This window comes from Mus pahari, chromosome 23, assembly GCF_900095145.1.
Source record: "Mus pahari chromosome 23, PAHARI_EIJ_v1.1, whole genome shotgun sequence".
NCBI lineage: Eukaryota > Metazoa > Chordata > Mammalia > Rodentia > Muridae > Mus > Mus pahari.
Window position 1 is genome coordinate 34,910,278 of NC_034612.1, and position 15,302 is coordinate 34,925,579.

Genomic DNA, 15,302 nt, shown 5'->3' on the forward strand with positions numbered 1-15,302 from the left:
CCACCAAGCAGACAGCACACAGGTTCTCTCGGGAGGCAGAGCGTGGGAGAGTAGAGTGTCATTCATCCTGATTGAGTACTGTAAGGGAGTTGCTGGTGCACACTTCATCTGGGATGAGCCTCAGAGAGCACATGCTGTGGTGCTGTGGAGTGGACCCAGGACTTGTGTGAGCTAGGCAGACATCCTACCACTGAGCTACATCTCTAGCCCCGTGTGCGCAATTCAGTGGACCTCAGTGACAGGGCATAAAGTACAGTTCACTGATAGAGTGTGCTTATCTCAGTCATCATGTAGCAAACAAGATAGATGTCATTGAAAGAAAGAACATAGCGTTGACCAACCAGAAACAGACAGCGTACACTGCAGTGAGGTCCATGCAGGGCTGTAAGATGGGCAGCCGCAGGCGGTGTCTACTGTCTCCCTTACCCTGTCCTCAGCCCCGCCCTGGATGGAACGCAGGATTCCTGTGTGCTTGGCATGTGCTGCAACCAGCCCGGTTGTGTTGTATTCGGCCCCTGCAGCTTGTTTAATCGTGTTTGTTTGATTTGCAGATTTTGACTTCAGTGTCCCAGGGTCCATGAAGCTTCATAACCTGATCTCTAAATTGAAGAAGTGGATCAAGATCCTCGAGGCGAAGACCAAGCAGCTCCCCAAGTTCTTCCTCATAGAGGAAAAGTGTCGCTTCCTGAGCAATTTCTCAGCTCAGACGGCCGAAGTGGAGATCCCTGGGGAGTTTCTGATGCCTAAGCCAACACATTACTATATCAAGATCGCTCGGTGAGCACATAGGGCCTAGCAGTGCAGAGGGCGGGCTTTGGGCTGGCCTTGGTGCGCTGCCTCTGCTGGTCCCTTGGTGTGAGGTGTACAGCTCCGTTGTTGGTTTCGTCCAGGACCCGACATTGTCAGAAGGCCAGGTTTGTTTGCAGGGGCCTTTTGAGAGTCACCGTAGACCGGACAGGCTGAGCACTGCCAGCTGTTGATTAAACTCTTAACATGCAGTATTGAAAGCATAACTAGACTCCGGTGAGAATGTGATGGCACGTGATGCCCATGTGTAAGTCCTGGATGCTTAGGCAGGGAGATGGTTCCGAGTCAGAGCCACTCTGGCTTCCACAGAAGTACTAGGCCGGGCAGGTCGGATGAGACCCTAGCCTGAACAGCAGACAAGGGGCCAGCAAATGGCTTACTGAGGAAAGAGGCCTACCACCAAGCCTGATGATCCAAGTTCAATACCTGGAATCCACATGGTGGGAAGAGAGAACCCACTCTGACTGCAGTAGTATACTATATATGCAGGTGAAATAGAAATGTAATTGGGAAAAAGCCAAAATGAGTAAATGAAAGAAAGTGGACTCCGAGTTGGCAGCTGTAGCGGTTCCTGTGTTGTGAGCACTGAAGATGTGAGCAGCACATGGGAGAGGCGGCCTCCGGCCACCAACATGCACCTCGTTTCTTATTTCTGAATTGGCTCTGCCTTTCCACAGGGAAGACGTGTTTCCTTTCCTCCGAGTCCCCCTTCCTCCCTGTCTTCTGTCTGTCCTCAGTACATCCTAGATTACCGTGGCTGCTGAACTGCCCTCTCTGCTCATCTGTGGTAGTTCTTAAGGTTGTTTTCCCCAAGGAAGCCCCTGCTTCATACCTTCCTCTCTGTCGCTCCTGTAGCTTTATGCCCCGAGTGGAGATTGTGCAGAAGCACAACACAGCAGCCCGCAGGCTGTACATCCGCGGGCACAACGGCAAGATTTACCCGTACCTGGTCATGAACGATGCCTGCCTCACGGAGTCGCGCAGGGAGGAGCGAGTGCTGCAGCTGCTGCGCCTGCTGAACCCTTGCCTGGAGAGGAGGAAGGAGACCACCAAGAGGCACTTGTTCTTCACAGGTAGGAGAGCCACACCTCAGGGACTCTCACTGTGGGGTGATTGCTCTCACTCGGGCTCTCCCTCCTGTGACCCGCTCAGCATAGTCTTGTTTGGGGGCTGTAGCACTGTGTGGGGTTGCCTTGTCTCCGGGCTCACCCGAGGGCGGCAGCGATGCTGTCAGGTACTGCTGAGTACAGCCTCCACCCCAGGGTTGCTGGCATTTGTGTGTGAGCGCTGACGTTGGGGGCCTCCCGCACTGCCTGTGCTCCAATCCTGTGTGAACATTCTCCTGACAGCAAAGCTAGAACCAATCCCCCCTGACCTCCTCCCCTCCTTTTTGAGACAATTTCTCTGGCCTGGAACTCACTGTGCAGATAGACAAGGCTGGCCTCAAACTCAGAGATCGACCTGCCTCTGTCTCCCGAGTGCTGGGATTAAAAAGCAACCACCCTGCCTGGCTTAGTCTAGCTCATTTTGATGAGAGGCATATGACCTTCAAGTTTTAATATCTGGAGATCAGTAGATTCAGGGGCTGGAGAAGGTGGCTCAGTAAAGACCGAATGCTGCTCTTCCAAGAGTTGGGTTTCCAGCACCCACATCACAACCCTGTCACTCCAATTCCAGAGGATATGACTCCCTCTTGTGGCCTCTGTGGGCAACTGCACTCACCTGCACACATGGATACAGTGTGTACATATACTTACATATAAAAATAAGGGACTAGAGAGATAACTCAGCATTTAAAAGTGCTGGCTGCTCTTCCAGAGGACCAGGTTTGCTTTCCAACATCTACATGGAAGCTCACAGCCATCTGTAACACTCCTCTGGTCTTTGTGAGCATCAGGCATTCTCATGGTGCACATACATACATTTAGGCAAAACACGCATATATAAAAAGTAAATCTTTTTAAAAATTAAACAGTAAGAGATAAAAATGAATTTTTAGGTTTTGGAAGGTGTTCTCTCTTTTTTTTGTTGTTTTTACATATTTTTGGCTTTTTGAGATAGTAGGCCAGGCTGACCTCAAACTGGAGATCCACCTGCCTCTGTGTGTCTAGTGCTGGGACTAAAGACATACACCATCATACCCAGATGTGTATTTCAAAACGACTTCTAAAGGAAACCTGAAGAAGTCTGTCATGTGTCCGAAAGCTGTGTGCACTGTAACATGTGTGTGCCATGGTCCTTGCTACTTCCCACCACTGGGCTGGACTGGAACATGTCCACCACAACAAGCTGTTGGCTTGGAATCATGGGACTTTCTCATGGATGGCAGCCAGGGCAGCAGGCTAGCAGCTGGGGTCTAGCTGAGGTCTCATCTGCTCTTAGAAAGCACACGCAGCTGGGGTGCAGCCCACTGGCTACCTGTGCTTAGGGCTCAGCTATGGAACAGGGTGCATCAGGGTTTGCAGCCCAAGGAGATCGGTCTCAGTTGGGACTTTAGTGGAATCTCTCTATTCCTTAAACTGGCATCTTAATTAGTAAGCTCATTTAATCAGTGAGCTGCCCCCTGGGGATAAAGAAAGAGCCTGCGGTGCTCACAAGTCAGTGACTGACAGCTAGCTTCACAATCAACTGTGGCACAGAGGTGGCAGGTGGCTACCTACCTACTGGTTGGCTCCCAGCTGGAGCTCAGGAGTTTGGCCATGGCAAATGCCATCCTAAAATACTCACTGCCCAAGAAGCCACACCTCGATGCTATAGAGGTCATGGGAACAGAGCGTTGGACTTCTCTTGAGTGGATCTCAAACTGCAGAGAAAGAGATGGAGCCAGTCCTTGTAGTTGCAGGTAGACAGATGGAACAGGTGCCTTCGAGCCCAAGCAGGGTCCAGCTAGGGAAGGTCTCTCGGGAGTGGGTATGGGTAGAGTCCCTGCTAAGGATGTTTGGAGCACCCAATGAGGAGTGAGCCCTACAGGTGACTTAATGCCATCTCAGTAAGTGGGCATGTGACCTGGGCTCTTCCAGCTTTATCTGGTACATAGTTAGCTGTGCTCTGGCCGGTGGTGGGAAGGGGGGAGGGAGGAGGGCTGACCTGCTTGCTCTCTCTCACCCCTGCCTCCCTGCCCCCTTCTTCCTCAGTTCCTCGGGTCGTGGCTGTGTCCCCGCAGATGCGCCTCGTGGAAGACAACCCCTCTTCACTTTCCCTCGTGGAGATCTACAAGCAGCGCTGTGCCAAGAAAGGCATTGAGCATGACAACCCCATCTCCCGTTACTATGACAGGCTGGCCACAGTGCAGGCACGGGGAACCCAGGCCAGCCACCAGGTACCAGGCAGGAGGCCAGCTACCGCCCGGGGCCTCCATCCACGCTGCTTGGTTGCGGTGGGATGTTCCTCGAGGGAACTCCACTTCTCATGAGATGGGCAAGGTCAGATGGCTGGTGACCATCTGCTGCAGGGGGTTTGTGGTGAGGTTCCTGACCTCAGAGAGACCATTGTCCCTGCCCTGCACTTACAGAAAAGCTCAGAACTTAGCCATTAAACACCAGTGGACGCCATGCTTCCTTGGCAGCCAGTGATTGGGTGACACACATTTAGACCCTGTGGGGTTTCTAAAGTGAACTATGACACACTAAAACCTTGGGACCCAGCTGTTTGGGTTGCCTGGGGCAGGAGCACCGAGCGGGCCACAGGAGTCCCAGACAGCCTGTGCTCCCAGGGTGACAGAGGGCCCTCTCCTTATTTGCAGATTCCTGCCCTTGGCTGGGAAGATTTTGTCCAGGGTTGTGTGGAGCGGCAAGAGGCAGCTGTTTTGGCCCCTCCCCAGGTGCCACGGGGTCCTTCTGTGCATTACCAGGAGAGGCCACGGGGTGGAAGCCATGACCTGCCCTGTATTGCCCAGGGCTCACTGTAGTTTCTCTGGGCCCTGCAACATTAGGCTTTATTTAGGAAGCTAGAGCCCACAGGGCTTCCTTTCCACCTCCTCAGCAGGAACATCGTAAGGTGGTCCTGGCTCCAGGGTCTGGGGCAGCTCCCTGCTTCTTGAGGCAGAGGGAGTGAATTTCTGTTTGCTCATAGGCTTCTGGGCAGCCTCCTTGAGAATTGGTGTTTGATAGCACAGGTCACGGCTTGGTGGTCATTCTGTGCCCCTTGGGCAGATGTGAGGTGGGAAACCATCATTCTGTCTGACAGAGGAAGCCCTTAGCTAACGCTCTGTGCTTTACCAATAACTGAGGCTTGGTGTCAGTCCTGCCTAAGTACTGCCTGAAGAGAACTGCAGGTCTTACTGAGCGATCCCAGCCCCTCGGCCTCCTCTCTGCACCTGATTGGTTTGGCTGGTGTCAACTCGGTTGCATTTCCATGATTTAATAACACTTTTATTGAGATGAAAGTCGCATGCTGTGGAGGCCATCCTTGAAGGCATGGAGTGTCTGTGGCTGGTTACAGTTGTATGGCCGTCACCCACCACTCCTCTCTCTCCCATCCCAGCCACAGGCAGGCCACGGGCCTGCATTTGCCTGTCTTGGCATGGTGTGAATGGAACTGGACTTGTGTTTGAATTCTCACTTACATGATGACTTTAATCCAGACGGTTAGCCTGCATCGGCCCGTTTCATTGTCATGTTATACTCTAGATAAGTTTGTCTGTTTGTCAGTTGATGGGCTTCTGCGTGATCGATTTACACTTTGATTCCATAACAAGAGCTGCCGTGAACATTGTTGCCCTTGTCTGTGTGAATTCATGCTCACTTCTTTTGAGTATGTATTTATCTTTCAACCTGGATGTAGAATTACTGGGTCGATTGGTGACTCCATGTTTAGAAGTTTAGTGAGCAATATTCCAGGGTGCCTGCAGTGTGTACCCTAATTCCTCTGTGTTCTTCCCAGTGCGTATTGCCTGCCTTTTTTTTTTTTAACCGTAGCTGCCCTGGAAGGCATGGCATGCTGCTACTGCTGGCTGCGTCACTGCAGTCCGATGGCTAGAGTTTTCTCTGTGTCACTGGCTGTCTTTTTTTCCCTGCAAGACACCTGCTCATAGTTTCTGCCTGTTTTTAAATTGGACAATCTGTCTTTTTTTAAATATCCATTTTTATGTTTATGGGTATTTTGCCTGAATGCATGTGTGTGGGTCATCTGCATGTCTGGTGCCTAAGAAGGTCAGAAGAGGGTGGACCCTCTGGAGCTGGAGTTACATAACGTTGCAAGCAGCCATGTCAGTGCTGGAAACCTAGCCCAGGTCCTCTGTGAGAGGACGGTGCTGGTTGAGTCATCTCTCCAGCCCCTCATCTGTTGTTTTATAGTAAATTCTGGGCATTCTTATGTGACATAGTGACTTTCCTGGGCTCACTTTGTGAAGTCTGTTCTGTCACATGTAGCCATTGAAATCAGCTTTGTTTGGTCGTCAGTAGATGGTCTGATAGATGTTTGAGCGTGCGTGTGTGAGTATGTGTGTGTCCGCGCGCGCATGTGTGCGCACGTGCTCGAGTACATGCATGTGTGTTAATGGTGATTGAATAGAAGGCCTCATACAAGCAGGCACTCTACCACTAAACCACCACCCCAGCTCTTGACTTGACAGATTTCTCAGATGTTTGAACCAACACGTCTTCTGTTTGTTTTGATGGTGTCTTATCTGTCTGGGGTCGTGCTGGCAGCATGATCCAGTGGTTTGTAGCTTTGCTATCCCCTCACGTCTACTGTGGCAGAGCCTCGGGGATCACACACAAACACACTTGACCTTCTAGGTTCCAGGAATGTGCTAGAGCTGTCAAAGCTGCTGCCCCTCCCACCCCATCTCCTACATTGCTTTGATCTTTGGCCAGACTCTTGAGCGCTCCAGCTGGTGGTGTGGTCTCTGGCACCTGCAGTGTTAAATGTTTACCATCAGTTGTTTTATAATCGCTGTCTTCGTTGGGTGAATGCCACAGACCTTATCTGTGGGATTACTATAGGATGCCGACAGATGGGTCGTCAGGTCAGGGCCATTCTGGGGATGAGGGCTAGCTGTCCTGGCCACCGAGGATGTAGGAAGAAGAGTGACAGAAAGACACATGAAGTTGCCACCAGGCTCGCTGCTCCTGCCAGGACTCAGCCTGCTGTTTGTTCTAGAGAAGAACTTGTCTGACTGTTAGAAGCCTTCAGTTTCCAGAGACCTGAAGAAGTTGGTTTTGGCCTTTCCCAGTTGGGTTAAAGCTGTTCCTGCAATTTGGTATCTTGCAAGACAAAACTAAGTTCATGCAAATGTCTTTTCTCTTTTTTAATTAGCTTTTGGGTTCATGACACATCCCTCTACACATGATTTAAAGAGGATGTTGGTGTCCATCTGTCCTTTGTCCCTTTCGTTAGCTGGCTGTTGTGTCCAGAGCAGCAAGGGTGACAGCAGTTTTGTGTTTGATCTGAGAGGTGTATTCTGCACAGCCGTGGCTTCCATTCACTTGCACAGGCAGTGGGGACATGAAGCTCTGAGGGACCGTGGTCTGCAGTGTTCAGGGAGGCTCTGAGTAAACCAGCACTTACAGTACACGAGCTCTCAGTCTGCCGGGGAACATGGGCAAAGAGTCACACGGTGATGTGTTCCAGGTCCTCCGAGACATTCTCAAAGAGGTCCAGAGCAACATGGTCCCCCGCAGCATGCTGAAGGAGTGGGCCCTGCACACTTTCCCCAACGCTACAGACTACTGGACCTTCCGGAAGATGTTCACCATTCAGTTGGCACTCATCGGCTTTGCAGAGTTTGTCCTGCACCTAAATAGGCTCAACCCTGAGATGCTACAGATTGCTCAGGTAACCTGCTGTTAACAACCAGGTCTTGCTCTGACTGCTGTGTCCTGCTGGCGTGGGCCTTAACACTGTCTCCCTCTGAAATGCAGGACACGGGCAAGCTGAACGTTGCTTACTTCCGATTTGACATAAATGATGCAACTGGGGACTTAGACGCCAACCGTCCAGTCCCTTTCCGCCTCACACCAAACATATCTGAGTTCCTGACCACCATTGGTGTCTCCGGCCCGCTGACTGCCTCCATGATTGCAGTTGCACGGTGCTTTGCCCAGCCTAACTTCAAGGTGGGTCTCAGCATCTTCCTGTGAGAAGGGTGAACTGACTCCTTAACTCTCCTGTCCTGTGTTCTCGGTGGCGCTTGAGGCCTGTGAACATGGAAGGGGATGTTATAATGGAGTATTTGCAATGTCCGCTGGCTAAAGATATGCAGAATGAAAGGCCACTTTGCCAAAAGGAAACTAGGGTCCTTGGTTGGTCCGCTGCTCATTGGCTCCCTATAGCAATTCTGGCTCGTCTTCTTGGTGTGAAAGGCTGAAGTATTTTCAGGCTTGCTGCCTGCCTTTCACAGACTGGAGTGAGGCCCAAGCAGTCACAAACACCTATAGTTATCCTGGTTCAATTCCATCTGTAACTCCAGTTCCAGGGAAGTTGATGCCCTTGATGCCCTCTTCTAACTTCTGTGGGCAGTGGGCACACGGGTGATATACAGAAAGGTTCTCCAGAAACATCCATATGCAAAAAGTAAAACAGAATATTAACAGAATATCATCTAAAATATTTAAAAATCAATAAATAACTGATAAGCAGGCAAATAGCAAAGGTATTCAAGGTAAAGTGCAGGTGTGGGGCGCTGGGAGCGTCAGGAGGAGGAGTTGGTTCCTAAGGGTGGGGTGGAGGTGGGGTTTTGTTTTGATTGACAGTCTTGAGTTTTATACGCATAGATTGACTGCTCACAAATGCCCTGTGTTCATAGGCACAAGATGGTAAGTAGGGCATTGCTTCTCCTGGCTGTTAATTCAGAGGGTATTTTGTCTTATTGTACATACATCTAAAACGAGTCCAATCCAGACCGGATTGGCCTAGTGTCCCTAATTTCCCAGATATGTTCCCGGATGTGTTTGCCACGGAGTGGGAGTTACCACGGTTGTTGGGGAGCTGTGTGTGTAGCTCAAGCCAAGCTGGGGCGGAGTTTATTTGTCCTCCACTCACTGCCTTAGCACCTCTGCCCTGAGCACAGTGAGAGGACCCAGCACCGAAGCCTGCTGTTTCTGGTGTTCTCCCTGTGCACAGGACGCCGGCTACCTTCAGTGGATTCCCATCAGATTCTCCTGACATGATGCCAGAGAGCAGTGCCCTGTTCAGTCCCTGGGTCCAGCCTGGCCCTGACTGCTCAGTCACCCCTGGTGGGACACAGCTATTTCCCTCTCTCCTTTGCACAGGTGGATGGCATTCTGAAAACTGTGCTCCGAGATGAGATCATTGCTTGGCACAAAAAGACGCAGGAGGACACTTCCTCCCCACTGTCGGCCGCAGGGCAGCCAGAGAACATGGACAGCCAGCAGCTGGTTTCCTTAGTTCAGAAAGCTGTCACTGCCATCATGACCCGCCTGCACAACTTGGCCCAGTTCGATGGTGGGGAGAGCAAGGTGAACACCCTGGTGGCCGCTGCCAACAGCCTGGACAACCTGTGTCGCATGGACCCTGCCTGGCATCCGTGGCTGTGACCTCAGCGGCCACCCCACCTAGAATGTGAAATGTGCCTCTCAGCCTCTGAGCCCCTGGCTGTTGAGACCTCTCTCTGCCTTGTTACCCACTTTATTCAGTTACCTTCCCAGTCGTGTGTGTGTGTGTGTGTGTGTGTGTGTGTGTGTGTGTGTGGAAGAGCATGGGATTAGTCCTGGAGGGAGCCCCTGCACACAAGGATGGCCCGGCCGTTGGAGGTGGCAGAGCTGAACTCGGCAGCTTCTGAGATGCCTTTTAACTTGAGGAGCCCCAGACTGGGACTCCCTGTGGTACTCCTGTCTCAGTGTGAAGGGCAGTTGAGAATGTCCCCTCCAACCCCAACTTCCAGAAACTACACCTCAGAGTGGCTGCGCGCTGTCAAACCGGGTCTAGGAAATCCAGTGTTAGAGAAGCAGGAATCAGGAGCAGCTGGACAGATGTGCGTCTCTGAGCACAGATTTCACTCTCTCACTGGTTTGGAAAATCTCGCTAAGTCTGCTGATGCGGCTCAGTGAGCCCGAGTGGCCCGCAGGGGAAGGAAAGCTGCCCCAGGTCTCTTCAGTCAGAGCCGCCGATTCAGCTGTGCAGAACGGAGCTGAGGCCAGCGGGCCAGCCTTTCTCTCGCCTGCCAGCTTGTTGGGTGTCTTTTAGAGATTTACTATCATTGTACCAGGAAAAAGAGACAAGAAAATCATTTTTGTTTTTTCTTCCTAATTTAAAAAGAAAGCAGTGAGTTTGTCCCCTTTAGTCTGTTATGTTGACATTTTTATAAATCTGAGCATTGAGAATGTTCTAGCTAAATTTGTACAGTGTGATTTTTTTTTTTTTTAGAATAAATATTTTATAAAAGTATAAAATATTTGCTGTGCCCTATTTTTGTGTTAGCGTCTGTGTCCACGCGGCACCTCTCCCAGCACCTGGCCCTCCTGGACAGAGTAGGATGTGGCTTCTAGATGATGGTGCCGGCTGCCGGTGAAGATGTGGTGACTCATGGTCATAGGTGGGTGAGGGCTTGGCTCCCAGGGTCCGAAGCAGACCAGCCCGTGTAAAGCCTCGGTGACAGGAACGGCAGTCCTGCCTTGGCTGTGAGCCTGTCCCTCTTTATCCTACTGACTAACCATGTACGTGGGCCCTGTGGGAGGTGCGACTGGCCCAGTGTCTGTGTCTCAACCCTGGGAAAGCAGTGTGAATCAAAGTACAGGTGGATCCGAGAAGTTGTAAGCGAGTGGCTGTGACATCGGCCTGATACAGGATGTGGAGCTCCGTCTAAGCCTAAAGGAGTGTGCTTTTGGCAGGTGCCGACTGTACAGGGCTCGCCACAGCTGCTTGCATACAGCATGGATCACAATCCCTTCTTGGCCCTGGTGTCTCATCTGCTTTCCCCCTTGTCCCCAGCTTTCATCTCCTGAGGCTAAGCTTTCTCTAGTGTGAGATGTCACATCTCAGGAACTTAGCCTCCGGGCTCCTCCCTAAGAGGATGCTAACCACACACACACACACACACACACACACACACACCCCGCATACGGCTACAAGCTCCTTCGTGGCTGGTTGGCCCCGGTAGCCTTACTGGAGTCTTAGTATATCCCCAGGCCTTGAGCTCTGTAGGCCCTCGATCAAGGAGAGGGGTGGCTCTACATTTTACAGAAAAGAAATTGTCTGCTCGGAGAGGGCGAGGAGCCAGCTAAGGTCCCAGAGCCAATCCCTGACCAAGTGAATTGTACTTCAGCCAGCCGAACACTCTCACTGAACGGAACTCCAGATACAGGCTGAGTGAGGCTGAGGAGCCGGGTGGTATGCATCTGACATGATGTTCCTGCTTGTTCTTCATGCTCATCCATTCTCCTCCGTTTCCCAAGAATTGCTCCCTTTGTGAGAAACTGTCTTAGATGCTGGAATGGCAGAAGTTGATGGCCGATGGTGACAGGGAGGTCATTGTGCTGCACACGGTTGATCAGTGTAGCAGCCTGTGACTGTCACCTTGGCCAGCCAGTCTAGAATCAGTGGTACTGGTGGGGAAGACCTAAGGCTCCCTTCCGGGCTCAGCCAATCGTATAGTTGTGGGCAGGACAAAAAGGGGTCTCCCCCCAGTGAGAACCCAGCAGCTGCAATCCAGACTGGCAAAGATGAGGGCCCAGGACAGGAAATGCAGCATGCAGTGGTTAGCATGAGCCAAGTTGTTCTCAGCCCCGTGTGCTCGCGGCTGCCTGTTCAGAAGGGACTACCTTTGTAAGGTAAGTGTGTGTGTGTGTGTGTGTGTGTGAGAGAGAGAGAGAGAGAGAGAGAGAGAGAGAGAGAGAGAGAGAGAGAGAGAGAGAGAGAGAGAGAGAGAGGTCCTGTATAGCTCAGGCTGGTCTCAACTCAATTTTGCTATGTTGCCAAGGATGATCTTAAATTGTGACCATCGGCCTCCACCTGCCGGATGGTGAGGACAAAGGATCACCTTGCCCTACTTGTGACGCTTGTAAAATCAGACACAAAGCATTGTGCATACCAGGAAAGCTCTCCACTCCAGTTCTGCAGAGGCCCTCTGTTGATTGGTTTGTTAAAGACAGTTTTCCTCTAGCCCGAGCTAGCCTGGAACTTACCGTATGGCCACCCAGGCTGACCTTAAACTTGAGGCAAGCCTCCTGCCTCAGAATAAGTATTCAGTTTTGATGTGTTTTCTATTTTGGGGCCATACTGCGTTCACACGTGTCTGGTGTTAGGTAAGTGTGCAGCTTCATTCTTTTGTAACACTGTGTGCCGATCGATAACTTCTGTTTAGCAGGGTCCTGGTAAGTGACAGTCGGCTGATGGTATGTCTGTGTGTGCGTAAACAGGTCTGTTGCACTGCGTAGTCACTAAATGTTCTGTTTTCTCACATTTGAACCATTAGTCATACTATGTGTAATTTTAATGCTCTTGTAACTTTTTAGTATCTCTCCTATAGTTTCTAGGGGGTTTTCCCATTTATGATTGGGAAACATGAGGACTTAAGCATGTGGGGGGGGGGCTGCGCAGCACATCTGGAGGTCGGAGGACAACATCCAAGAAGTGGTTCTTTCCTTCCACCACGGAGTGGAACTCAAGCTGTCTGATTTAGCTGGAAGTCACCAGCCCATGCCTTGAGCCTTGTAAGAATTCAGACTTGCTTTGTGGCCTAACATCCAGTTGACCCCAAGTGGTATTTCAGGTGCTGTTGGGGAAAAAAAGTGTATTGTGGGCTAGAGTTGTGCCTCGGTGGTAAAGCTCTCTCTTGGTGTGCATGAAGCCCTGAGTTCAGTTTCCAGTGCTTCAGAAATGGCGTACACGCACACACACACACACACACACACACACACTGTGCTGCTGCTGTGTGTATATATATCACAGGCTTATAAGCCTGTGTAGTGTGCCAGTCTATTTGACTCTCACCTTGCTCCTTGCTGTGTCTGCTGAAAACGGGTAAGTTTCCAGCCATGGGGCCGACTTTCTCCTTCCATCACACCAGGTTTGCTTCTGCAGGTTAGGAGCTGAAGACATTTGTAATGGTATCTCTTGGTTAACTGACCTGATGTTACAGTGTGTCCTTTGCTTCTTGTTAGTCTTGGTGTAGCCCATGGGTCCACTCACACTTGTTTACCATGTAAATAGAGTCCTTTTGTTGCCTGTCCTAAAGTCTAATGTAATTAGGGACAGGAAGCTTCGCTCCTGCTTGTGGTTTGTCATCTTGTCTCACTGGGTCTTCCTGTCTTGTCTCTTTCATTGCTGCCTTCCCAGTGTGGTTCAGTGATTGTGTTTTATAGTCTCTCTCTCTGTCTCTGTCTGTCTCTCTCTTTTTTTTTTTTTTGGTTTTTCGAGACAGGGTTTCTCTGTGTAGCCCTGGCTGTCCTGGAACTCACTCTGTAGACCAGGCTGGCCTCGAACTCAGAAATCTGCCTGCCTCTGCCTCCCGAGTGCTGGGATTAAAGGCGTGCGCCACCACACCCGGCTTAATCCCTCCTTTTTTCTATTGATACAAGTTTTATGAACACTTAACTATAAATTTGTTGTCTCTTAATGTCCTAAAATTAGAACAGTCGGTTTTGAATCTCTGCCAAGATTAATCCCATACAAGAACTTCATACTGTACAAACAGCTCTGCCCCATCTCATTTTGTAAATGCCAAGTTGCAGCTTTGAGGGGCTAGAGAGATGGTTTTGTGGTTAAGAGCACCTGCTGCGCTAGTGAAGGGCCAGCTGTAACTCCAAGGCCCCACGGACTGCCACGCTGATGCATAAATAAGAATACCGACCCACCCCCTTTTAAAAACTACATCTTTATGCATTGTTTGCTCATAATATAGACTTACTGATTTTGTTTTGGGTTTTTTTTTTAATGCATTTATCTTTCAAGTCATGTGGCCCATTACTAAAGCATTCATAAAATCATGCAGGCTTTTGTTTGGGCACAAGCTTGCCTTCACTGGAGAGCTGTGTTGCTGCTTCTCCTGCTAGTGTCCTATCTCAAGCTGACGTTCGTGTAAGGGAAGGGAAGGAAGGAAGTGGCCATGAAGTCCCTGGATTTTTTTGTTGTTGTTTTTTTGGTTTTCAACTGTGTTTTTTCTTTTCTTTTTTTTTTTTTTGGTTTTTCGAGACAGGGTTTCTCTGTATAGCCCTGGCTGTCCTGGAACTCACTCTGTAGACCAGGTTGGCCTTGAACTCAGAAATCCACCTGCCTCTGCCTCCCGAGTGCTGGGATTAAAGGCATGCGCCACCACGCCCGGCTCATCAGTGTATTTTAATCTTGGAATGTCTTAATTTCCCCTTCATTTTGTTGGTAGGTTCTTTTGCACTTTAAATCCACTTTGCCCTGCTTACTGAGAAATTGCTGGCCTGATCTCGAGTCTCCTTTGCAGCTTGGATTGTCTGAGAGTCTTCCTTGACCCTCAGCATTGTCACTGCATCTGGGAGGGACTCTGAGCTCCTATTGTTTACTCTGGCAGGGAGGGGCCTGATGGATCTGGTCAGTTTTAGGGACTTCCTGAAGCTATTTTGAATTGTTTACCTTCCTGTTAAAGGAGCTTCCCTGCTGGATGGAAGACTTTAATCTTAGAGGAAACTTACACAACAGTAACACATTTTATCTTTATTTATGTACTCATGCCGACTTGTCTGTATGTGCATTTCATGTGTGCAGGACATGCTAGATGTCAGAGTTACAGGGTCCTCTTAATTGCAAAGCCATCTCTCCAGGCCCTGGATTTCTGCTTTGACTTTGTCCCTCAGCAGTCAGATGGTGTGGCTTGGGGTGGCTCTGGGTTAATCTTCGATCAATTGTTGACCATGACTCTCAGATAGGGTAGTGAGGGCCATCGCCTCCCTTGTTCTTCTGGGGCTCCCCATGTGTGGATTAGTCCACTGATGGTGACCCATCCGGTCCTTCCCTTGAACACTCCTTACTTAATTCATTCTGTCCTTCTTTCTTTTTTTGGACCCCCCTGCTTAAGTATTTCAGATAAAACTGCCTTGAAGCCCACTGGTTCCACTTTCTGCAGGTTTAAGTCCGCAGTTAAGCCTCTCAGTCAATCGCTTAGTTCCCAGCAGCCATGTTTTCCAGATCTAGAATATCCATGTGGTTCTCTTGTATGATTTCCATCTCATGATACCAAGAATTTTTCTGATTTCCTTGAGATTTTTTTTTCCTTCTTGTGTGTAGTGTGTATACACACACACACACACACACACACACACACACACACACACACACTTTGGGCATCTTAAAACACCTTTTGGGTTTAGATTTATCTTTTACTTTTAATCACATCTGCGCATGGTGTGCGGGTATCCGTGGAGACAGAGTACCCCTCTGGACCTACCTGGACCTACAGGTGGTTATGAGCCACCATAGTGAGTGCTGGGATCTGAACTTGGGTTCTCTAGAGAAGAGAGAAGTGCTCTTCACCAACCAGCCATCGCTCCAGCTGCACCTTACGGGTTTGTAAAGATCATTTTTTTCTTTTCTTTTTTTAAAGATTTATTTATTATTATATGTAAGTA

General features: G+C 50.0%; 1 protein-coding gene across 1 annotated transcript in view; it reads left to right on the plus strand.

Moving 5' to 3' along the window:
* Trrap (transformation/transcription domain associated protein) overlaps nucleotides 1–10,111 on the plus strand; it is a 94,764-nt gene extending 84,653 nt beyond the window's left edge. Inside the window, exons 66-71 of the mRNA XM_029533525.1 lie at nucleotides 552–777; nucleotides 1,663–1,880; nucleotides 3,942–4,126; nucleotides 7,381–7,584; nucleotides 7,671–7,865; nucleotides 9,021–10,111. Coding sequence (XP_029389385.1) covers nucleotides 552–777; nucleotides 1,663–1,880; nucleotides 3,942–4,126; nucleotides 7,381–7,584; nucleotides 7,671–7,865; nucleotides 9,021–9,305 — 1,313 coding nt within the window. The 3' untranslated portion in view covers nucleotides 9,306–10,111. The remainder of the gene's footprint in view (nucleotides 1–551; nucleotides 778–1,662; nucleotides 1,881–3,941; nucleotides 4,127–7,380; nucleotides 7,585–7,670; nucleotides 7,866–9,020) is intronic.
* The last annotated feature ends 5,191 nt before the right edge of the window (nucleotides 10,112–15,302 follow it).